This window comes from Epinephelus fuscoguttatus, linkage group LG5 (assembly GCF_011397635.1).
Source record: "Epinephelus fuscoguttatus linkage group LG5, E.fuscoguttatus.final_Chr_v1".
Lineage (NCBI taxonomy): Eukaryota > Metazoa > Chordata > Actinopteri > Perciformes > Serranidae > Epinephelus > Epinephelus fuscoguttatus.
In genome coordinates this window covers 16,021,628-16,046,498 of record NC_064756.1, presented here as the reverse complement: position 1 = coordinate 16,046,498, position 24,871 = coordinate 16,021,628, and the positions used below count along the sequence as shown (strand labels likewise).

Sequence of the window (24,871 nt, the reverse complement as noted above, 5' to 3'; positions counted from 1 at the left end):
TTGAAGGGGGAAACAAGGCTTAGTGTCGGCCTACAGAAAAACATCATTTTCAATTACACATGCAGCAGTGGCATATAGGAAGTTACGCCAGGCCCTCATGCACGCTATCGTGCATGTATTGTCTTGACACACATGGAAACTTGACAATGGACAGCATCAACATGGATATTACCCAGCGATCATCACTGCATGTCTCACAAAAATATTAAAGGAAGCAAGAAATTATAAATTTAATTGAATAGTTTTTAGACTATATGTATAGATTTTATAACTTATATAGAAAAAGTATATAATTTAGTTTTATACAGCTACTGACTGCTAAAAACCATGACACAGATGGGTTTGCCTTTTTAAGGACATATACAGCAAATGACAATAAAATTCCTTTTATAAAGATATTTTTTTTCTTTGAACACAGGTATATTTCCAAGGTGGCAATCTAAATGAATTGCAAGGGCCCACTCTCTTTGCGGGCCCCTCCACCCCAGGGCCCCAGTGCAATCACACTGCCTGCACTGTCTATATTTACACCCCTGTGCAGCACAACATAAATGACTGATACTTTACTCAGAGTTCATGTGGACTATTTGACAAATATAATGTAATAAAGACATCAAGGTTAGCTGAACGCCTATGAGCCGTGACCTGTTTGAGGATGGCAGCAGCACTTGGACAAACCACAAGCAAAGATGCAAGACATTGTATTAATAAAGCCAGAAGTAATAGTAATTGCAATTTATTACATTTTTTATCATTATAATTACATTTGCTAATGATTATTTTGGACAGTCATAGCGTGAACAAAGATATGTTATCAAAGCATCGAAAGAAATAAAAAAAATAAAATAAAATAAAATAAAAATTAGATTAAATAATATTGACAACAATAAACAAACAAAAAAAATACAATTAAAAATAAAAAGTAATCATACTTTACATGTTACATACATTCATATATTATGACTGTAAGAATGTATGGGTCCATATCAAGGCCACATCATATGGCCTTGGTTTGATGCATGATGAATTTTATCTAAAAACTGTAGGAAATATATTCTGCAAACACTTTAACTCTTAATGTGGACCTCCACAAAAAACAGAAGTGATATGAGCACCAAACAGCGGGAACTTTACAGAACATACTATCTGTCTTTACAACACTCAGCTCTGCTCCCAGCTGCACTAAACACACCCGACCAGTGTCCTCCCAGAAACATGTCCAGGCTCCTGCAGCAGGTATGAAGATACCGTTCAGCTGAATGCTGATGAGCGCTGCTGTAATTTGGATATTTCCTCTGGCAACTGTCACTGACTCCTCCCCGAGTTGTCAACCACTGGCTGGAGCTGCAGCGGGGCCCCGCCCACACTATCAATAATGTGCTGGGATTTTTTATTTTATAGCCTGGTCCAAAAAAGACACCTGCAGTCTTATCACACAGATATGACATATGAGTCTTTTTAAAAATATAGCAGGGTGGGGGAAATGTAGACACAAGAACAGTCAGCCTCACATGACTGTTGCTGTAGGCCTATGTTATATTGCAGAAGTAAATTCAGACATAAAAGACACAGAAGATGTAGAGACTGAAGTCATCATAGTTGTTGAAATTATGCCTGCTGTTGTAGACAATTCATATATCCAGAATCACTACCCTTTGACTCTGGTAATGTCACAATAATTAAAAGAGCAAGAGGTCTGAATTTATTTAACTTCTTATAGTTTAATCAGGAGCTTCAGTATGTGGAGCATTATGAATAATGACACAGCCACAAGTCAAACCCTTGGAAGTTTGAATAAATTATGATATTTTATGCATCATATTATATATTTTGTAGATAAGCCCAAATTCCTGTCATGGATACTACAGTACTTGCCATATGCTCTGCAGGAAATGAAGATATTAGTTCACTTGTGGTGTGCTGATTAGTGTCAACACAACTTGTCCAAGTGTCAATAGACTTTGATTTGAAGCGTGCCACTGTTAGCACTATCTGAGCAGTGATAATACACAGTATGTTATCAAGTATTGATAGCTGAGTGGGACAGCTTATCAGGCCACATCTTTGTTCCCTTTATGTCACCAAACGCTTTTCCCTGTAGCTTTAACACTGTAACACCCACAGTCCACTCAGATCAGTGCTAGTAGAGTATCATACTCCCTGAAGTGTAGGCAAGCAATGGCTGATTTCCTGTTGGTGATCATTCCTATAATTATTACATCAAACAGCATCAGACTCAACCTTTGATCTCAGTCTCAGGTAGAGGAGGAGCCAGTTTGCTCTGCACGACTCAAGGCTGCCATCTGCTGGTCAAACTTAGGAAGTAAAAGTCATATAATGTACATTGGATCAATCTTTTGTCTGCAGACACACAATAGCAAAGGCAAATACAGTTTGTCACATTCACATATACACTAAAAATAGATATAAAGAAGAAAAGCAGGGTGACCAGCTTGAAGTTTTTATTCATGCACACAATCAAACAGATACAGAGACAATGGACTCAAATTCTTAAGTAAAATTAACAATACCATAATGTAGAATAATCTATTGTTATGTCCTGCATTTAAAATCCCACTACGTAAAAGTACAGAAGTATAATAAGCTAATTATATTCAAAGTATCAAAAGTAAAAATACTCATTGTTAAAAACTGGTCCCTGTGACAGACAGACATATTATCATGTATCACATTATTAGATTTTTAATACTGATGCATAATTAGCATTCAGCTGTTGAAGCTGGTAGATGTGGAGGAAATCAAGTCAGTTTCCTTTTTATAGCCCAATATCACAAATCACAAATTGTCTCAAGGGGCTTTACTCTCTGTACAGGATGCGGTACACTCTGTCCTTTTGAGTCTCGTGTCAGATGAGGACAACACTCCCCCCCAAAAAACTTTAACAGTGGAAAAAAATGGAAGAAACCTCAGGAGGAGCATATCAGGAGGGATCCCTCTCACTGGTCGAACAGACATGCAGTAGATGTAGCATGTAAAGGATGAACAACATTATAACATTGCAATCACAGGATGTGATCAGGGAGGATGTCAAGCAGCTTCCACACGTCACCCTGAGCCACACAACCACCTCACCAACATGGAACCTGGAAAAAGGGCAAGCAATAGAAATACAAGAAGTAAAATTTACACACATTTCTTAAGGTAGTTTACTCCCCTACAGAGAGTCACAAGATCAATCTGAGGGGTCATGAGATGATTAATAGGGAGAAGAATCAATGTTCTGCGACTCAAATCTGTATTCATATTTTGGAATATTCTCACTCTAATCTTTGCTTTTTGTGTAATATTTGAATTTTTCTCTTTGGTCCCCAAACTATTATCTGAAGGAAACCTTCTGAGAAGTCTGGAGGGGAAATAATTCCTTGGTGGAGCTGCTAAAAAAGACACCAACCAGATGCTTTTTGCAGGGCTGCACAATTAATCAAAAAATATGATCAAAACTACAACAATGTGCAATATCCAAAATTGCATGAGCTGCAGTTTTGTTTTTTTTTCTCTTGTAGAGGTAAAAGTTGTCACAATATACCGTTATAAATGAGGCACTGTGGTGCTACAGGGAGTTGCGGCCTACAAATCATATTCCAGACATAAGGGAACAAGCTTGTTTGGTACAGGCCCCAGCAAAAATCACATCATTTTTATGTTACATTTAGTAAAAATAAAATAGAAATTACAATTCTCTGTAAAATTGTGACTCATATCGCAATTATATCTGTAAAAATAATGTCAATATATTTTATTTCTATTTTTTTTTTTTAGATTTTTTCCATATCTTTCAGTTCTATTTTTTTTTTTTTTATGGGGCCACAGGCCAAAAAGGATGGGAATTACTGGTTTTATTTTTAACAATGTATTTTAAAATTAATCTTGAAATATTTTAGAAACTACATCTGTCATATATATGCAGATGAATAATTATATGACAAATAAAATAAACAAATAAACTACACTAAATCATTACAGTACATACAGTATTAGCATACTGAGGAAAAAGAAAGAAAAAAGAGAAGAAGAAGAAGAAAAAAAAGGACGACGAAATCTCGCGAGATTACCACTGTAACGGAGGACTGGGGCTTGGTCTTGAAGTTTTCAGATGCATCTGTAGATGAATCATAACAGCATCAAGATGTCGGGACGATCAGGCCGCGCTGAGACCCGAAGTCGGGCTAAAGATGACATTAAAAAGGTCCTGGCAGCCATCGAGAAGGTGCGGAAATGGTATGTAGGCTGTCTGGGGGACAATATGGAGGGAAATGTATTAGTAGACTGTAGCCTGATATCTGCTGCGTCGCTCAACAAACTTCAGTCGGAAAAGTTAGATGATTGACGGAGCTGCTGACCAATCAACGCCCCGGGTTGACAGGAGAGGCGGAGCTAGCCGAGTTTTTTTCCGCCGAGAGCTGTCAATATGGCCACAGCCTCACATGCTCCGCGCCGTAATGTAGACGACTGTCCCGTAGTCACATATCAGTCACATTAATGAACACCTCCGGTCCTGTCCTCAGGGTGAACACACGCGCGTGTAAAGTAACGGCTGTTAGTGAGGACAGTAGCATGTTTGACTGGCTGTCATTCCTGCTGTGGACAGAGAGGATACGAGCATGTTTCATTGTATGTCATGTAACAGATTAACGCTGCTGAAGCAGATGGTGTCGTGTTAGACCTGGACTGAGCTCATTTAGAAAACTCATCTTATCCCCAGGGAGAAGAAATGGGTGACAGTTGGAGACACGTCCTTACGCATATTCAAGTGGGTGCCTGTAACAGAAACAAAGCAGGTGGGCGCCTCTGCCACGTACAAATGAAATCACCATTTACTGAAATGAATCCAGTAAATAGTCTGATCCTTCCCTCTCTTTGTTATCAGATATATCGCACCAAATCCACAGGTGGAGATGCTAGAGGACTAAAAGATGTGGTCCTGGAAAACACTAACTCCTTACTGGATTTCACTGGTGAGTTTAGTGACTGTATTCAGTAATATACTGGAGACACTGCATGCATAATTATCTGACAAAATATAACACACTTGATGTTTAAATGCTGTGCTCTCCGCCTCAGATGAAAACAGCAACCAGAGCTTTCTGTCAGACGTCTACCAGCCTAAAATGGATAACAGCAGCAGCACCTCCAGCTCGCAGCAGGTCAGCCCTCCACATACCTCCAGCCTCCGGGCTGAAGACTCTCAGCCACCGATGCTGGGCCAGGAGAGTGTGGATGGTACGTGGATGGCTCTCTTAACCATATTGTCACACAGTCGTACACATTATTCCTGTAATTTTAAAAAGGTGCACACAATGGATGCATTTGAGTCAGAAGATCTCAGTGGTGATGATTATAAGCAGTTACACTGAGCTGTGCCCTGTACGGTCTCTGTATACTTTCACTGTCAAAGCCGGATTAAATGAGGATATCTTTCTTGTGAATGCAGAGCCGGTTCATTCAGGACAGGAGGGAGCCGATGAGCCTCCCACTCTCATCAAGGAGGACCTTCTTTCATCAGGAGCTGTTAGACGAAGCAACCCAGACACACAGGTTCAGTTTCTGACATTAGATTGAAGGAACACCACACATTTACCTCCATTATATAAGAATTTAATCTTTATTTCTGGGTTCTGTTGTTGCATGATGTATAACTGATGCAAATTCTAAGTAGGGTTGCTTAAACATGTTTCTTTTTTTTATTCAACAGGAGGAACTGGATGAATCAGGAGCACCCCCTTTAAAGAAGATATGTACAGGAGAAAATGCTGCTCTGAGATAGCTCATTTATAGTAATGTTGTCAAAATGCACATGATACCTGTCCTCAATCAGATTAGCTAAGCTTTTCGAAATTATTCCAAGGTCGTCTTGACCTATTTACGCAAATGTTACATTTCAGCAAATGAGGAAAAAAAAATATTTACTGCAAATCTTTGTTCACTTTTAAAAGTATTTCAAGTCTGCTGTTTTAAGTGATTCCCGAAACGAATCGAGAGGATTTTTCAAACTTTGTGTGGCAAGTTCCTGCTGTTGCAGGCAGTGTGTATTTCACTTCACATGCTGTAAATGTTTTTGGCGACTAACTGTTTCCGATTTATGCAGTCCAACTTTACTTTTGCATGTTTCCACATCCTATTGCTTTGTTTTTTGAGGTTTACAGGTCATTTTGAAAATGTGTTAAATGCATAGCTTTCTGCAGATTAGATGTGTAGATGTGCCATTTTCTATTAAACATGACGCCCTTTCTGGAACAGATCTTATTTTGGCTTTTCACATGCAAGAAAAAAAAATGCTTATTGAAATATTTATAATATAATTTGCCCATGTTTATATTTGACAGCGTTGTAAACCATAATAAATGCTACTTTCCAATTCAGTTTCAATTCATTGATGCTGTGAGGTCGGTATGTGTTCACCATAATGTATTATTCAGTCACAGTACTGTACTGTATTGTATCATAAAGGCAGGGCCTATTGTTTAATCAGACCTGTTCAAAATGGAGCCCAGACAATGGGCATGACATTCATTTGATGATTCATTGAGGAATGAATGCCACTGCAGTTTAAACAAATGTCCTACATACCAAATATTTAAATGTATTTTAATATTAATGAGTTAAATAGATCATATAATCTTGTCATCAGCTGACCTCTAGCCTCTCATTTATATTCAGTATGGGCGTGGTTTACTTGAAGGGGCTGATCCAGTTGGCAATAGACAGGCCACATCAACCAATGAGAGACTGTGTTAGAACAATTTGATGAAGGCGCGTTCCAGAAGGAGCCAATGAATGTCAAGAGGAGGCGGGACATGCTTGCGACGCTGCTTGCTGCCGGGGAAACGGAGTTCCGAGGGTGTACGGAATTGTGCCGGTGGACTAGAAACTCCCGCCATTTCGACAGGAATTAACCTCTTGATTGATCCACGTTACTTTTTCTTAACACTTGCTTATTCTGTCATCTGATACTAAGAAGCTCCGACAGTGCGAACATGCAGCGAGCACAACTGATGAAGTGAGAACAGGCCTAGTTTGCAAAGACTTGGGATTGTACAGCGCGCCAGACCTCCCGCTGAACTGAGCTTTGGCTGTTGCCGCGAGTTTGATTTCGGTGTGGGTTTGCATCCTTTCATGTTCATCCGGAGGAGCTAAAAGTTTACTAACTACACCGAGAGACAAGTCCGGCAACCTGTTTAACATCCAAGACGTCGCGTGAAACCAGCATGGCACTGCTGCTAGATGAGAGAAGAAGGATGCGATGAGGCTGGTGGCAAGAAGCGCACTGTTATTGTTTTGCAACGAGATAGCAATCCAGCCTGCTAGCTAGTCGGCTAACTTAGCTTCTACACGTTGAGTGCCGGGCCTGCCGGCGGTAACGTGAGACGTGCTAAGATATTTCGGGTCACTTGCATACATGCTAAGGACATATTATTGTATATTACTGTGCTAGTTTGTTGCTAGAATATTTGATTTTACTACTGGCACCCGTGCCATCTTTGGATTTGCAATGGCACCGCTTTTAGGCCGGAAACCCTACCCACTGGCTAAGCCGCTAACCGAGCCACCAGGCCCGGGAGAGGAGGTCTACATCATCGAGCACACCAAGGAGGCCTTCAGGAACAAAGAGTATCCTTCAACATGATGCTGATGCTCAGTCTCGATTTGTCGAGCCAGCCGGCATGCTGTATAAGTGGCTTTGTCTTCCTGGTTACCTTAAATTGTTGCCTACATAGTCACATGCACAGGACTGTAGAGATGCCTAACGTACCTATTTTGATGTTACCTGACATTTTCATCCCCATTTATTTTTCCCCCGCATGTACACAGTGTACTCTGGATGACAGGCTTGCTAGCTAGCTAGCGTTCCAACCGCTCTGCTAACCAGCTCATTGTAGCTAGCTGGCTAACTCGATAAGCAAAACAACTACACTTTATGTAGCATATAAAACAAGTCACATGCTTAGTTAAATATAAAGAGCTGCTAAAAAGCCGTCCTTTCACTTTCAGCTTCCACGGCCCCGCTGTCAGCTACCAATGCTAGCAGGGTTAGCTAGCAAGCCGCTAACGTTAGGTATCCTATTATGTCACAATAGCCGTCTGCCTGTACGGGCTGAGGATGTTGCTCGGCTGGTTAGTTAGCAGTTAACGTTAGCCTCTTTGGAGTTAGCTAGCTTTAGCTAATGCTACCGGTGCATTTGTGTTTTTGAGTTGCCAAGAGGACACAACTGTTGACTTAGTACTGTTTATTGATTTAAGGCAACATTTTTGTGTAGATAGCATGACTCTGTTGTGTTAGTCAGGTAGCTTTAACCACTTGTTTTGGTGTTAATGTGAAAACTTTTAACGTCCGTAACTGTCAGCAAAATTATGACAGCTCAGTGTGACACACGTAGGGCGGAAAGTGGACTTTAGGTCTTTTTATGGCAGCTTAAGTAATAAGTTCAAGTAGATTTGGATTCCTACAGTGATAGAGCTGTGTTAATTCACTTGACTGATTGTCTGTACACTTTAACTTCTGACTGTCATCCCATCAGCGGCTGTTTGAGGCACAGGCCTCCCATCTACCTTTCCCCGCCATCACAGTTATAGTAACAGAGAGTTGGCTTTGTAGATGTGGTTCACTTAATTGTTGTAGTTTTACAGTGATCAGAGGAAACAGTCAAACTTTTAATTCTCATCAGCAACCCTCAGAAGTGTGCTAAACTCCACCTAAATTCAGATTTCCAATATGTCAAGTCAGTGGCCTAGAAAGTTCAGTAAGTGTGAATATGAGCTACTCTCAAATGAGAGGTAAGTCTTAAACTTGTGATGTCATAAGGTATAAAATCTGGAGCTGTTCCATAGACAATGAATGTGAGCCTTATTTCGTGGACCCATGAAATAAGGCTCCAAATGAGCTTTATTCTAATATACTGTTCTCAGTTGTGAAACATAAAGTGCACCTATGGACTCGAAACATTTCCCTGGGTGTGGTCATCGATAACATCTTTCCCAATTCATTGTAAATGGAGCAGCAATAGACTTTATACCCTATGACATCACAAATTTGAGTTTTACCACTCTGGTTTTTGGAGTTGGGAAAGAGTTGCTCATGTTAATTGATTTTTATTAGACTATCTTAGACTAGTGGTTCCCAACTGGTCCTGCCACGGGGTCCAGATTTCTCCTTAGTCGTTAGTTTGAGGTCCTAAAGTTTCATACATTCAGTGTCATACTTGCTTCGCCATGTTGTTGAGGTAGTTTGCCGTCTGTGTTGAGTAACTGGCCAATAGTCACACACTCTACAGCAGGAGTCGCACTTGAACTTTAAAGTTCTGTGCTGGAAATTCACTTTACTTAAGAATAAAGCGTGTACATGTTTGTGAGTCACTCGCGGTCCATATAGAATAAGCCTGCGACCCGTTTTTGGACAGCGACCCACCAGTTGGGAACCACTGTCTTAGACCATAGGTATAACATGAATTTTAAAATGGCTGTAGTTTCCCTCTAAGTTATTCCACAGAATCTTTGTTCATCTTAAGTAGCCAGGACTGTTTTCCAGCCCCCCTCGCCATCATTATTCTTCCCCATCGCCCCTTTCCTTTTCAAGATTTGCATCGTTAAGGCACCACGTGCAGACTTTTTTGTTTCTTGGAGTATAACCACAGATTAAGATTTTGTTGGCCTGAGCCTCTCTTTACATCACTGACATCAGTGCCATTAATTTCTCCATGGACCATGTTTGTCTTGTAATTAGTAAGCACAACATGGACAAACTGTTTGCATGTGACAGTTGTAATTTCCTTGACAAAATGCCTACAGAGAGTATGAGGCACGCTTGAAGAGGTACAGCGAGCGCATCTGGACATGCAAAAGCACTGGAAGCAGCCAGCTCACACACAAAGAAGCATGGGAGGAGGAACAAGAAGTTACAGAGCTGTGAGTATGACATCCAGAGTTTGTGCATGGACAGCATTTTATCCAACTTGTGAAATAAGAGCCATAGGTCTGTCTAATTACAGTCCACGGTCTCTATGGATAAGCTGTTGTGAAAGTTCTGTGAAGAATACACAGGTACATTTGAGAGGATGGCAGTGCTTTGCATTCAGATGTCCAGTAAAGCTCTCGTTCACATTAATGTGTAAATATATATACCACTAGTCATTATTTAGATGACTAAAACTGCAGATTAGCCTCTCTAACAGCAGCTCAGGAGTGTCACGTAGGAGCTGTACTCTCCCAGTGAAGGTCACAAGGCTTGCTGCTTTGCCATGATTGGATAAATCTGGCGCTCCTCCTCTCATTCTATTTAGAGGGTGTGTGATTGAGTCATCCTTGAATCTGCAATAGCCTGGTGAGAGTTCCTTTATCCTGGTCTGTAGAAGTGAAGAGCATAGTCATAAAAGATGCAGAATAGCTCAGTTGATCATTGTCAGCCCGCTTATCACCACCTGGGTTTACATATACTGTGTGTGTATACGTGCTGTCAGTCAGAGGAAGGTGAACCCAACTATATATGTGGCCCACGGAGATGTCACAGCAAAGACAGGACAGAGCATTGCTCAGCTGCCCAGAGCTCATGCCGCTCAGGATCACAGGCTGTATTTAAGCCCTGTCTAATTATAACAGCCAAGAGATTTTACTCCCCCTACTGGTCACTCTCATCCCTTTGTTGCCCTGTTATGTAATGCTCGGCTCCCAGTGACGAATGCATCGCAGAAATCCAAACAATGAGACGGAAATTATGTTGTGAATAGAGTGCATGACACCCATGAACAAATTTAATATATGTCTGATGTGTTAATGACCTTGTTTGCTGAGCATCAGGACATTAAATCCAGTGTCTCACTCTATACTGAATAAAGTGGAGCATGCTAATGATGGGATTGCAAGACACAAACTAAATTATACTTTATCTTTATATATTGTTAAAACTTTGCAGTCCTAACGGCTGATCATTTTCTGTGTGCAGGCTTCAGGAGGAGTATCCCCAGTGGTTTGAGAAGCCGGTCCTGGAGATGGTCCACCACAACACAGTGTCTCTAGACAAACTGGTTGAAATGGCCTGGGTGGAAATCCTCACCAAGTACGCTGTGGATGAAGAGTGTGACTTCCTGGTCAGTTTGACGTCTTTACTTTCTAAACGTAACATATTAGACACTTTAAATTATTGCGGCTTGTTTATCAAAGCTTATTTACATATTTAGATTCACACTTGGCCTCCTACGCAGCAGTTGGTTTCGGTTCTTGTAAAATGTGTTAGGAAATTATAATCACTCTTTACGATCACACTTACATCACCAAGTCTAATATGACTTTATGCTAATTTAAAATCTAAACGATACCCATGATCTGTGGTAGTGCAGAGGTAAGCAGGTGTTTAATTAAAAACTTTCTCTTGACTTTTGCACCTCAGGTGGGGAAGGACAAAACTTTGCAAGTGAAGGTGGTGAAGGTCCATCCCCTAGAAAACCCAGAAGGGGAGACAGGAGAGAAGAAGCTTGAAGGTGCCTGCGACTCTCCATCCAGCGACAAGGAGAACGCAAGTCAGGAGAACCAGAGGAAGGAACCTCCTCCACGAGAAGAAGAGAACAGGAGGGAGAGTCTCAGTGAGTACCAGTCGGCGCACATAGTAATGGTGTAATTATTGTTTGTAGGCTCAGAATGTTTAAATGGTACCAGCTCTCAGTTATTTCCATTTAAATTTCAACCGCTTTTATCTGTATGTTTGGGGGGGAAAGAGTCTCATATTTTTTCCACACGATATTATTTGATTTCCTATCAGGTGACAGAGCACGACGTTCACCAAGGAAACTTTCCACTGCCATGAAGGAAGAGAAGAAGAGATGGGTGATGCCCAAATTCCTTCCTCATAAGTACGACGTGAAGCTCATCAATGAGGATAAGGTTCGTATCCTGTTGTCAGCAGTCAAAAAAAAGTGTCGTAACATCTTTATCTTCTTCAAAAAAAGACTTACTCTTCTTTGCTATGATTAATGATATTTGGTGCCTTGGTCTGCACCCGGTTTCTCAAAATCCCATGTGTGGTTTGTGATCTTTTGAGGCCTACACAGCATTTTTGAAAAAAGTTGACGCTGAATCTTCCTCCCCATCTTGTGTCATAGGTGATTAGTGACGTTCCAGTTGACAGTCTTTACAGAACGGAGCGCCCTCCAACCAAGGAGATCATGCGCTACTTCATCAGGCACTATGCCCTGAGGCTGGGCATGGGAGAGAGCGCTCCGTGGGTGGTTGAGGACGAACTGGTGAAAAAATTTAACCTGCCCAGCAAATTCAGTGACTTTCTTCTTGATCCACACAAGGTAATTTACTCACTGTGATTTGTTTTTGCATGTTATTTTTTTTTTTTTTAAATATTGCTCATTCTTGTTTCACAGTCCTTTTTTGTTTTCTCTAAAGTTTTTAGCAGAGAATCCCTCCGCAAAGCGTAAGAGCTTGTCATCTCTAGAGGGTAAACCTAGCAAGAAGCTGAAGACCTCGGACACACCAGGAGAGGATTCAGGAAATGAGAAGGGAGAGAAGAAAAGGAAAAGGAAGAAAGACTCTTTAGGCCCGCCCCTTAGTCCGACAATTTGGGGCCACATGCAGGTGAGTTGGCTTGTACGCACATTATCCTGGTTAGGTATTACTCTATGAATATGGGTTATCCCTTTTTAAAAGTCAAAGCTTTGTTTAATGAGCTCTTGTTGGTTTTGTTTCAGAAAATAAAAATGAACGGCTCCCCACTCAACGTAAAGAATTCGGGATCACCAAAGAAAGGAGAAGGCAAAGGCTTGGCTCCCTCCACTCCAAAATCAGGCAGGAAGTCCGGGGAGAAGAAAGAAGGAAAGAGAGCTGGAAAAAGTGGTGATAAGAAGCTCAACGTCCTTAAAGCTTCCAAAAAGGAGGGTAAAGCTGGTGCTAAGACACCGAAGATGAAGCAGATGACTCTGCTGCATCTGGCTAAGAGCCCCCCTGCTGGGAGCCCTAAGAAGAGAGCCCGCAGTACTGGCATGGGTACACCTAAACTGGGGAAGCCACTGCACCCGATGGCTCTCCACCTCCTTCGTTACTATAAGGAGAACAAGGGCAAAGAGGACAAAAAGAACTCCCTGTCCTCCCTCATCTCCAAGGCCGCAAAGACCTTGTCCCCAGATGATCGTGGCCGGCTGCCACCGGAGCTCAAGGAGCTGGTGCAGAAACGCTGGGAGCTACTGGAGCAGAAGAGGCGATGGGCAGCCATGAGCGAAGAGGAAAAGCAGGAGGAGATGAAGAAAAGGCGCAAGGAACTCAAAGAGAAGCTGCGAGAAAAGGCCAAGGAGAGACGCGAGAAGGAGATGCTGGTCCGCCGTGAACAATCACGCAGATACGAGGACCAGGAGATCGAAGGCGGCAAAACCCTGCCAGCATTTAAACTTGTAGACATGCCTGAGGGGTTGCCCAACACTCTGTTTGGTGATGTGGCTATGGTCGTAGACTTCCTTCACTGCTATGCAGGGCTGCTGATGCCGGAGGACCAGTATCCTATCACCGCAGTGGCTCTGATGGAAGCACTGGCCGGGGAGCGGTCCGGCTTCCTCTACCTGAACCGCGTTCTGGTGGTGCTGCTCCAGACGCTTCTGCAAGACGAGCTGGCTGAAGGCTACAGTGAGCTCGATATGCCCTTATCTGAGATCCCCCTTACCATGCACTCTGCGTCGGAGCTGGCACGGTTGTGCCTGCGACCGTGTGATGCTCATGGTGAGGAGAGCGGCCAGGGCTCCGTGGACTCTGGGGGTTTGGGGGGCTTTGATGATGTGGTGACCAGCGAGTTCTTGGAGAGGCTGGAGACAACGGAGGTGTTTGAGCTGAGCCCTGAGGAGAAGGTCAGCCTGCTGGTGGCACTGTGCCACCGTATACTCATGACATACTCGGTTGAAGACCACGTGGAGGCAGTGCATCAACGGTCAGCTGAGGTGTGGAAGGAGCGTCTGGCAATGCTGAAAGAGGTCAATGACCGCAAGAGGGCAGAGAGGCAGATGCGGAAAGAGATGGAGGGCAAAGGTAGGTGGAGATCACCAAAGTTCTTGACCTGCAGTTTTTAATGCAAGAATGAATGTAATAAGATTAAATACTCTAAATCATCTAAAGCCTTTCGTTAGTCTTTTATCAGCATCCCCAAAATGTAGTCACAAGTTGATGCCAATATATTGATCTGTTTTTTTCTTTTGGGCTCACAGGCGAGAAGAAGAAAGAGGGCGGGGCTAAGAAGGAGAGCAAAAAAGAAGTAAAGGTGGAGCCAGAGGACATGATCAGCTCTGTGAAGAATCGGCGGCTGATGGTCATGCAGGCCAAGAAGGAGAAGGAGGAGATGGACAGACAGAACAAAGGTGAACTTTGTAGCAGAGAATGCAGCATATGATCCAATTTGAAATGTGCTATTTAAGAAATGTAAAACTGACAAGCTTAATTGCAAATGTACCTGTTTAGATTTTGTTTTCTCAGTACTTAGGTTCTCATTTCAACCACTGCCAGTATATCATTTGTCTCATAATTCTCAAATCAGTATACTTCACTCTTATTGTGTTATTCCCCCAAAGAGCGCATGGAGAAGGAGGCCGAGGAGGAGCGGATGCGTAGACAGAGGGCTGCTGTAGAAAAGGCCTTTCAGGATGGTATAACCAAAGCCAAACTAGTCATGCGCAGGACCCCACTGGGTACAGACAGAAATCATAACAGGTTAGTGCTGCACCCCACTGTCTATACACAAATAAATGTCATTTCTTTGAGTACCTTCATTATAACCACGGTTTCTTGGTGTTTTTGTTCAGATACTGGCTTTTCTCTGATGTGGTTCCTGGTCTGTACATTGAGAAAGGCTGGGTGCATGAAAGCATCGACTACAACTTCACCCCTCCACCAGAGGAAAAACCAGCTGAGCCCGAGGTTGAAGAGGAAGAGGACAGTGAGTCGGCTGCACCTCAGGATTCACAAGGTACAGTAACTTAGCGTGAGTTATCCCCATCAAATTGTGTGTGTTTACGTTAAAATGTCTAATTTTTGGTTTGTTATTTTTAACTTTGTAGTGACGTTTTTTTGTATTTCTTTGATAAGTAATTGCAGGAGCTGAAAAGGACGATGGCAGTATAGATGGTGCTATTAGTGAGGGCGCCCAGCAGGGGGCGGCAGTAGACATCTGCATAGAAACCACCATTCCCAATCAGGGGCAGAATCTCTGGTAAGAGCTTTGTGTTTGTCTTCCTCTCTTTCATTTGATCGGTTTCATCTTTGTCTCTTTCACACAGTCTCTCATGCTAATGTTCCTGCCTCTGAACACAGGTTCGTGTGTGACACCATTCCCGAGCTGGAGGAGCTGGTGGAAAGTCTTCATCCTCAGGGGGTTAGAGAGAGTGAACTGAAGGCGAAGATACAAAGCAGGTGCGTGCACTCTCATTGTAACAGATAATTACTTTAACAAACATGTGGCCATCCAGCCTTGCAGCACTGCTGAAGCATTAGCTGGTGTTACTAGCTTTTAGAGAGGCTATTTAAAGTTTTTGCTTTGCTTTTGTGTGCAGCAGCAAGCCTGTAGGTTATGAAAAAGTCAGTCTACAACAAAGTATGAGCTATAGTGTTTAAAAAAGAGCAAGCAGACAGCATTGATTTAAACTAGACAGTTTAGTAACAGTGATGGAGTAAATATGAAGCTGAATACAAAGCTGTCCCTCCCTGTTTCAGGTATCGGGACATCCTCCACTCTATCCATCTGGCCCGTAAGGGCAAAATGGGCCTCAGGACCTGCGATGGCTACGCAGAGCTGCTCAATTACCTGCGCAGTGACATCCAGGAGGTAGCCTCACGACTCCAGAAGGGAGGCCTCGGATACCTGGATGACAACGTAGACATCGAAGATCAGGTGATTAGTCTGTCTGGCTTCATACAGTATCAGTCGCCTTGAAGTTTCCAACGTGTGTGCACTGAAGACTAAGAATTCTTTCAGATTGAGCAATCGTGTTAAACATTCTGTCACCACCTGAAATATCTGAAATATTTCGTCCTTGTCGGGATGTAGGCATGAAACATTTGAAAGGAAAAATATGATTTAGTGAAGATGAAAGGATATGCAACACACCAAGGCTCTAAAATGTTTACTCTTGAGTTACACTAGGTTACATTTCAAAGGACCAATCTGTAACTTTATATGCTAAAATATTACAGATATACATAATCTAATTGTGTTTACAAGATTAATGCTGTACGAGAAATATCATAAAACTGTGTTACTGATGTCATAGCTCATGTAGTATGTCTGTGTTGTCAACAAATCTTTGTGGTTGTAACTCATCTGTTTGTTTCATCCTCTGTTCACAGTTGAAAGACATGGAGAGCTTGAAAGACTTCGGTGAGTGTATCATCACCATTCAGGCCTGCGTGATCAAAAAGTTCCTGCAGGGCTTCATGGCCCCCAAGCAGAAGAAGAAGAAGAAGCAAGGCGGGGAGGAAAGCAGCAGCAGCAAGGCTGAGGAGGTGGATGATGAGAGGAGACTGGCAGAAGAGGCCAGGGTAAGAGAACAGAGTCGCAATGGTAGTTTTCAGTTTGAAATATTTGTCTCACAGGCAGGGTTCCTACGCAAGTATGGAAAAGTATGGAAATAAATTTGATCAATTTCCAGGTATTAAAAAGTATGGAAAATGAAAAATAAAGTATGGAAAAATATTTATGTTTCCAGACTATTACCACTATTCTAAATATTTTTTCTAAAATAGAAAATAAGGTATTTCCAAAAATAATTTAACTGACAGATGCTCTTAACGATTCATAATAAATCCTATTTTGTCACGCTACATGATGGAACTGCATTGAGGAAGGGGAGAATAAAAATAAAACAGCTGTCGCAGGTAAAGCAACTCTCGTCGCAGGATGTGTGTCACTGCTCGCCTGCCTGTCTCTCTCCCGCGGTCCGTCACTCCACTGTCTCCGCTCTGATACTCGCTCTCCTCCGGTCGACCTGTACTACGATGCACGTTTAACATAGCCAGGCTTTCTTTAGGTGAGCTGGCTTCACAGAGCGTAACAGCGCCCATCCAGGATAACCAGTACTACAAAGCTGGTTATCAACTCGCTCTGTCATCTCTGTGTTTTCCAGCAATGAGCACGCTCATGTGAAAGTGGCGGAGTTGTTAATTAGGAGCGACATCATCATCATGAACTCATACTATACTATAATAATAATAATTTACAAATATTAAAAGTAGGCTAAGGCACATTTAAGAATTATTATGACTTAAGTACAGAGTATTTTTTCGCTATTTAGTTTGATGACAGGATGAAATCATTCTTAATATCACATACTGTAATAGAACTTTAAAATAATTCCAGACTGTTTCTGCTACTGAACCAAAGAGTGTAAAAGTAGTTAATGACTGATGAGGTCTATCTGATCGAAATGTTATATTTATAATCACGGGAGCTAATGAACAATGTGGGTTATTTCTTTAGTTTTTATTTCCAGTTATCAGGTGTCTCAAGTTATTCTGAGCTGCAGAGTGTAAAATCATCCACACTGTCAGCTGTCACTGAGGATAAAATAAAGTTTCCACCATTAAAATGCAGGTAAAATCATCATTAGGCTATGTGTTTAGTGTGGTTATAAAGCATCTCTCTGTTTGTTAGAAACTGTTTTAAAACCAGAGTGGAAATAGAAAACTTGGAACAATAAAATATTAATACTGACCTATTAACGTATAGCCTATATTGCTTTTGCTTGTTTTTTTTAACACTGTCACTTTGTTAAGCAAACTGGGGACTTTTGCTCATGACATTCTCTGGCCTTTTTAGCTTGGTTAATGCATATTTATATTTATATGCACAGGTGACAGGGTCCATCATAATGTCACTTAATGTTGTTGAAATAGGGGTTTTAGCTGGGGAGACTTGCGCAGTTAGTAAAGTCATTATGGTCATAATTCTAGGTAAGAAGCACTAGTAATAATAATATACTTTTAAAATCCATAAATTAGACACACAGACTAATATTCATACACAAACAGAGCTACGACCATTGAAAAGTCTTCATGAAAAGTTCTGCTGAGTTTAAACAAGTCTGGGCTTTTTGTCTCTCAGGTGGCAACGGCGGTAGAGAAGTGGAAGACCGCAATCCGAGAGGCCCAGACCTTTTCCCGCATGCACGTCCTGCTGGGAATGTTGGACGCCTGCATAAAGTGGGACATGTCTGCCGAGAACGCTCGCTGCAAAGTCTGTCGCAGGAAAGGTAAGGACAGTTAACAGCTGCTGTCTCACTCATTTGGTCTCAGAGGAGGGAATTGGCTGTAAGTAAAATGTGCATCACAGGTTATTTGCAGCCAGCGAGAGCCTTTATGGACGCAGAAATACTTTTGTGGTAACATTGCTTTCTTTGTTAAAATAAAAACTACAGGATAAATAACACCACCCCAGATCTCCTAAACAGAACTACAGCACCACGACTGGCTCCTGTCTGGTTTCTTTTTTCCTCATAAACAAAGCATCAGTTCTTATTCACAGGTGTGTTGGATTGTTGAGATGCAGTTTCAGTGAAGCAGTGCTACACTACTATCCATCTGCTTCCTGTCTAGTGCTCAGGCAGACGAGGCCGTTTGTGCTGAAGTTGATGGAGACTAGACCCAGGTCCAGACAGGGCCGCAGCCACAGGCTCAGAGCAGCACAGGCTAGTTGTGTCAGGCAGGTCTACATACAGAGCCAGCAGGCCCGCAGGCCAACAGGTGAACCTGTAGTGGTAAGATGAGGAGAAAAACTTGCACAAACACATGAGATGTTTGAGTTTTGAGGGAGTAAAGACTATGAGAACAAAAATGTGGGCAGAGTGAATACATTTTAGATAAAACCAGGAAATTGTTTTGGAAACAGTCCTTTTAATAAATAATGATCTTTCAGGTGATGATGAGAAGCTTATCCTCTGTGATGAGTGCAACAAGGCCTTCCACTTGTTCTGTCTGCGACCAGCCCTGTACCGCATTCCTGCCGGAGAGTGGCTGTGCCCGGCCTGCCAACCTACTGTGGCCAGACGTGGCTCCCGCTCAAGGTAACTGTCCGCCTCACACTTTGCCGCTTTCCTCCATTGTAGATATAAGCAGCTGCACAACACTGGGGAAGCTATACATAGTTCATGTAAATATGTAGAAGTAGCATTTAGTCTGTCTTTGGGTTGCCAAAAGTAAACCTTGTTAGATGTGTGCATAGAAAGTAGGGTTGTGTACAGTTGCATTTAAACCAATATCTGCAACAGCGCTAGTTCCTCAAATTTGGTGTAAACTGGTACCCAGTGGTACTTTTTTTCTCGGCGCTTTACGCTTTCTGTAGGCTAATAACAAAAATTCAATAAGCTGCAGTCAACAAGCAACTGCTCATCTGCTCTTTTCTTATAGTGTAAGAAAAGGGTGTGTCTGTCTGCCTGCTTGTCTGTGTGTATATGTGGGCGTGTGTGTGTTTCTGCGAATCTCTCGCTCACTGTTTCGACACAACTGACATGTATGTTTAATAAGTACATAATTCAACAGACACAATCACAAGCAGCAGCTATAAAACAAATCAAAAAGAAAACAGACCAGATAGACTGAAACTGTCGGTGCTGTAGTGACAGTTTTGGCTCGCTCCATGGCCCGCTTCCCGGGTTCAGGACATTTCGCAGCGCTTCTGCTGCCTGTCTGAACCCGGTGGCTCTGTGGAGCTCCGATGTGTCCGCCGTATAATACCCCAGAGTCAGTCTTGGCGTTCTTTGGGCAGCTTCCCTCCTTTGGGGTGCTTTGCAGTGCTTCTGCGTCCTATCTGAACCTGGCATTCTCACTCAGGTGTGCTTTGAGGCACTGGAATTTGGCAATGATTGATTTAATGTGAATAAGTACTCAATAGTACCAACGCAATTTGGCCAGTACCCCTCAAAGTACAGAGTTACTTCACACCCAACCCTAATAGAGAAACATGTCTCCATTAAAATCACTGTGCCTCACCCCAGTCCCAAAATTTCAGGTTAAGAAAAATGGCAGAGCAGGGCTTGAGTATTAGTGAAGCATATTATTCTACACATTATGAAGCCAGTATTTTTCCTACTTTAACAAAACCTCCACAGTAAATCCTGCCTCTACTAAGTCTCTGTAATTTGTATGAAAGATTTTTCAAATTCATTCTCTCCATTGCAGGAACTACAACCAAGACACAGATGAAGAAGAGGATGAGGAGGAGTCTGAAGAAGAGGAGTCTGACGAAGATGAAGAGGATGAGGAAGAGAACGACTACAAAGCCATGGGGCACAGCTGTGAGTATCAGCAAGAGAAAATTAAGCCCAGGTTTCACAAAACCGTCTCGACTCAATGACTGTTCACCTTTAGCGTTTCAACCAGGATAAGTTAAGTGTTTCCGTCCTTTTTGACTTTGTGTCACCAACCTTAAACTGGAATCTTTGCATCAAAGACACTGTGGCGTGAACCAAAAAGAGAAAACCATAAATTCATCGAGCCGTCCAGAAAGATATGTCACTCATTCTACTCGGTTTTGGAAGACGGAGGGGTCCTTGGTGCTGAAGGTTGGGAATGAGAGGAATGCTGACGGGGAATTTGTCCCCTGTCCTCTGCCTGTCTCCATTGTCTGTGTGTTGTCATGTAGCACAGCTCAGGTCTGGACCTTTTGCTTTGAAGCCATGTCTCACTCTGGCTTCACTCGGAGTATGTGGCAGGATGATCCCCTCTGTCAGTTCAAGCCTGCATGTCAAGGATAACGATTAAGAGGTTTTATGCGCTGATGCTGAATAGTTCAAGAGAGGATCGCAGTGCACGGCTCTCATTTCTAGCGTTAGACTGTGATAGTCCGCAGCATTGCACACTGGGATCGGCCTGATACAAATTAAGTTAACAAGAAGCTTAAATGGTTAAATAAACATCACTTTCAAACAACAGCCTCATTATATGAATTCCCTATGTGCAGTCTGCGCTACATGAAAAGTTAAAGGAATACTTGACCCCCTAAATGAGCATTTGTGTATCACTTACTCACCCGTGTTATGTTAAATTTGTGAAGAAAATTCCACAGTGAACGAAGAATTCAAAATTGGAGAAAATTCTTGATGAATTGACATCGCAGGCGACTACGTTTAACAACAGTAAAACTACCTTTAGACATCTGTTTAAGAACTCTCGCTCAGCTCGTGCAGCATATTAAAATTCCTATAAACAGCGCAGGTGCACTACACGTCCGTGTGAGACTGTATATGCAAAAATGTTTTTTAACAGTAAGGTGTTTTGGAGTACTGAGCATATGATTGGATAAAAAAAACTTGAGTTGAGGGTTAAATTTGGTTACACATTACAGAATGTCAGATTTTAATTGATCGTTTCCAGATTTTTCCCTCTGCCTTTTTAGTGTCCATTGGAATGTTGGTGTTTCCACTGTTGTTGCTTCCTTGTTCGTATTGTCCTGATCACCTCTCTGTATTTCTTCACAGTGAGACCAAGGAAGAAAAACAAGCAGTCTTCGTCTCGACAGAAAAGCTCAAAAAGTAAACCCAAGAAGCAGTCGTCTTCAAACAGTCAAGGCAGCAAACAGCGGACCGGCCCAAACAGCCCTGCAGACATAGATGAACTGGTAAGACGCCATCAGGACATACAGAGAAGTAAAACAGGAGATAAACTATGTTTTAGAAACCTACAGACATTGTTCGTGTGCGATGTTTGCAGGTACGGCAGAGTTCCCTGTCGGGAGTGCGCAGGCAGGCGCTGGAGCTGGAGAGGTGCGAGGAGATCCTCAAGAAACTGATGAAATTCCGCTACAGCTGGCCTTTCAGGTGAGCGAAGGACACCATTTTTATGTTTGAATGGACAGTTAGTTTATTAAGTAGGGTGGAGCAGCACTAACTATATGAGTGAGACAAATGTCAACACCCTGGAGTCAATGAATTCAATTTGAAATTCCAGTGTTGTGGCAACGCTACGTTCTACCTGAATGATTTTAGATATTATGAATTATTATGATCTGTAGTTTGGCCCTCCTCTCACACTCTGCTCCTCTTCCAGGGAGCCTGTGTCCCCCGAGGAGGCAGAGGACTACCTGGACATCATCTCCCAGCCCATGGATTTCCAGACCATGCTGGGAAAGTTCAGCCAGGGCTCCTACCGTCACGGCCAGGATTTCCTGGAAGACATGAAGCTCGTCTTCTCCAACGCAGAGGAGTACAACCAGCAGGGCAGCACCGTGCTCTCCTGCATGGTCAAGACAGAGCAGACGTTCACTGAGCTGCTCCAGAAGCTGCTGCCTGGCCTCAGCTACCTCCGCCGGCGATCGCGCAAACGCGTCAGCCAAGCCCCTGCGACTTCTGAGGAGGAGGAGGAGGAAGACGAGGAGGAAGAAGAAAATGAAGACGAAGAGGAGGATGAAGAAGAGGAAGAGGAACCTAAGAAGAAGATGCAGAATGGCAAATCAAACAGGAAGAAAACCCGAAATGCTCGGGGACGGGGGGACGAGGAGAGCGAGAGTGGCGAGGAGGACGAGGAGGAGGAGGACGAGGATGATGAGGAGGAGGAGGAAGAGGAGGAGGATGATGATGATGGCAGGAGGAGAAGTAAGCGGACCTCTGCAACCTCAGGCAGGAAGGATTACAGGGAGCAGGATAGCGATGGCGAGCGGGACACACGGAGAACTCGTCAGCGGGGGGGCCAGGGCGACGCCGGGGGAGCAAGCAGCGACGAGGACCGGTCCAGCCAGCAGCGACATTCCAAAAGACAGAAACGCTCGTGAAGTCCAGGGTGCTTTTTTGTTTTTGTTTTTGTCGTCTCTCTTTGCTTTAAAAATTTCTGTCCCGCTCCTCTGAAAACGATCAAGAGCCCGTCTCCTCCACCTCCTCCTCCTCCTCTTCCTCCTCACAGCCAGCGGGACTTAATCCTCAGAAGGACTTTGTTTTTGTGTTTATTGAATTTCTGTTCATATTTTGGAAAACGACAAAAGAAAACTGATTTATATTTGTATCTTGTTTAATATTGGTGATGTTTATTTTCCCCAACCAAGAAAAATTAGACATTTGAGATGACTGACAGGTCCTTGTAGCTCTTAAGACTGATTCGTTAACAACCTCATACACACTTGTAATCTGACTTAAAATGTTGTCCTGTGAACTGCTTTCTCAAACACCAGTGTAATCAGAGATCTTTCTTCACTCTTGACACTTGTAGTCCAGCCATCACTTTACTGGGGTGTCTATCTGTAAAGTGTTTGTCCCACCCACGTCTTTGTTACAAGTCATGGTGTTTAGTACTTCTTTGTCAGAGACATGGTGTCCACGCAGCCGAAACCCTCTGGAAAATCTTTCTCGGCTGATGATGAACTTTTCCCGTCACCTGTAAATCACTCTTCCTACCAAGCATCTTGACACCACCTTTGGTCAAATGCAACTCTATAGATGAACATGATAGGATTCTCACTAGTGTTAGTATGTATGTTTTTCTAGCCCAGGTGCAGATTTGTTGTCAAAAGCCGAGTCGAGACTGCAGATCACAGACGTAGTCGCATCACTTCAGTGCTAAAACACAAGTTTCATCTCAGCTCTTGGTGCCAAGATGTGTTCAAAAGCCGGGACCCGACTCGGCATCTTGCTCTTGGCGTGTAGATCCGACCAGCCTTTTCCTTCTCTGCAGTGCCCTGCCACTTTAAACGAACCGGTACCTCAATGCTCCGTCAGTTTGCACTCCTCCTGTGTAAAGTGCACCTGTTAATGCCAGCAGCTGCAGGACCAGAATTTATTGAAAAAAAAAAAAAAAAAAAAATATTTGTAAACAGTGTTTAAAAACAACAAATGTGACGTTTGTTAAGAAAAATGGGCATTTTTGAATATTTGATATATTTTGCACATTTTATTTGGTATTGTAAATGATAAACCTGTTGATCTTAATCACATCAAATAAATGGCAAGGTTGAACCAGGGCTCTCCTAGTCGATACAGAGAACATGTCAAAACTTGTTTTTACTTTTTATTGTCGCAGCAGAAATAGTTGAATTAGTCACTTGTACATTTTGTAACCCTGAAGTCACAGATTTAAATGGATTCAGTGACACAAAGTGGGTGACGCGGCTCTTGAGAGGCAAATGAAGGTTTCCCTGCATGTCCTGGTTCAGCCACCAGGTGGTGCTCTGCTCCTGCACTCTGATTATTTGTCCCAGTAGTTCCCAAAATCAGTCAGTGTCAGTGCTGGACTGCTGTAACTCTGCTTTCTGTGCGTACTGATCATCAAAGGACAGGGGGAGCTTCATAGTGCTGGTGTGTTTGTGACACGGGGCAGGAACACTACTGCAGCTAATCGATGACATTTTTGAATCAGACACAATGAAACAAAAACCTTTTGAATGTGCTTAAGTTTCTGTAGTTTGTGGCAAGGTTTGCCAGCGATGTATATGTATACATATATATACTGATGAGGCAGTGGTTGGTTTGCCCTCTTCTGTCTGTACTGTGCTGTGCTGTGCTCCAGTGTTTTTTCTAGTGCTGTTATCATCTCAAGACCTTCCTGATTTCATTTGGCCACTGATTGTTTTCCCCCCCTTTTATTATTTTTGTTTAAATTCGGCTTTGTTCCTGACATGGTCAGTTGTTAAAACCACTTTTGCAATTATTTGACATTTCAACAAACGGACAAAAAGGTGACTGCCCCTCACAAGTCGAGACCTGACTGTAAATGCTTTCTTTGTTCTTGGAGGAACTGCAAAGTCTTTTACACTTCCTTTTTTTATATATATATTTATAGTCTCTAAAGCTGGGTTTGGGCAGGTGCAGAGGATTCACATGTAAAGAATTTCCAATAAAGGCTATGGACGAAGACCGTAGTTCTCCCTGTGTTATTTGCGTTGAGCTGATGAGCGTGCCCCGGTCAGACA

General features: G+C 42.7%; 3 protein-coding genes across 3 annotated transcripts in view; 2 read left to right on the top strand and 1 right to left on the bottom strand.

Annotated features, from left to right (window-relative positions):
• Positions 1–24,871, bottom strand: part of rasa2 (RAS p21 protein activator 2) — a 346,877-nt gene that overhangs the window by 92,513 nt on the left and 229,493 nt on the right. The window lies entirely within an intron of this gene.
• bcl7bb (BAF chromatin remodeling complex subunit BCL7B b) lies at positions 4,078–6,391 on the top strand. Its single transcript, XM_049575952.1, has 6 exons — positions 4,078–4,239; positions 4,724–4,799; positions 4,889–4,976; positions 5,083–5,241; positions 5,453–5,556; positions 5,714–6,391. Exons 1-6 carry the CDS (start codon positions 4,127–4,129, stop codon positions 5,783–5,785), a joined length of 612 nt encoding a protein of 203 aa, XP_049431909.1. The 5' UTR covers positions 4,078–4,126; the 3' UTR covers positions 5,786–6,391.
• Positions 6,845–23,771, top strand: baz1b (bromodomain adjacent to zinc finger domain, 1B). Its single transcript, XM_049575926.1, has 21 exons — positions 6,845–7,629; positions 9,805–9,921; positions 10,955–11,099; positions 11,399–11,591; positions 11,768–11,889; positions 12,108–12,305; positions 12,403–12,591; positions 12,705–14,025; positions 14,202–14,351; positions 14,562–14,700; positions 14,793–14,956; positions 15,076–15,199; positions 15,301–15,399; positions 15,700–15,877; positions 16,333–16,524; positions 18,086–18,233; positions 18,896–19,043; positions 20,158–20,273; positions 21,456–21,595; positions 21,688–21,794; positions 22,024–23,771. Exons 1-21 carry the CDS (start codon positions 7,511–7,513, stop codon positions 22,742–22,744), a joined length of 4,830 nt encoding a protein of 1,609 aa, XP_049431883.1. The 5' UTR covers positions 6,845–7,510; the 3' UTR covers positions 22,745–23,771.

Coding starts and splice junctions, on each gene's coding strand:
- bcl7bb (XM_049575952.1), top strand. CDS start 4,127: ATGAATCATAACAGCATCAAGATGTCGGGACGATCAGGCCGCGCTGAG. Junction 4,800..4,888: donor CTGTAACAGAAACAAAGCAG/GTGGGCGCCTCT, acceptor CTTTGTTATCAG/ATATATCGCACCAAATCCAC. Junction 5,557..5,713: donor GAAGCAACCCAGACACACAG/GTTCAGTTTCTG, acceptor TTTATTCAACAG/GAGGAACTGGATGAATCAGG.
- baz1b (XM_049575926.1), top strand. CDS start 7,511: ATGGCACCGCTTTTAGGCCGGAAACCCTACCCACTGGCTAAGCCGCTA. Junction 12,306..12,402: donor TTCTTCTTGATCCACACAAG/GTAATTTACTCA, acceptor TTTTCTCTAAAG/TTTTTAGCAGAGAATCCCTC. Junction 18,234..18,895: donor CAAAGTCTGTCGCAGGAAAG/GTAAGGACAGTT, acceptor ATGATCTTTCAG/GTGATGATGAGAAGCTTATC.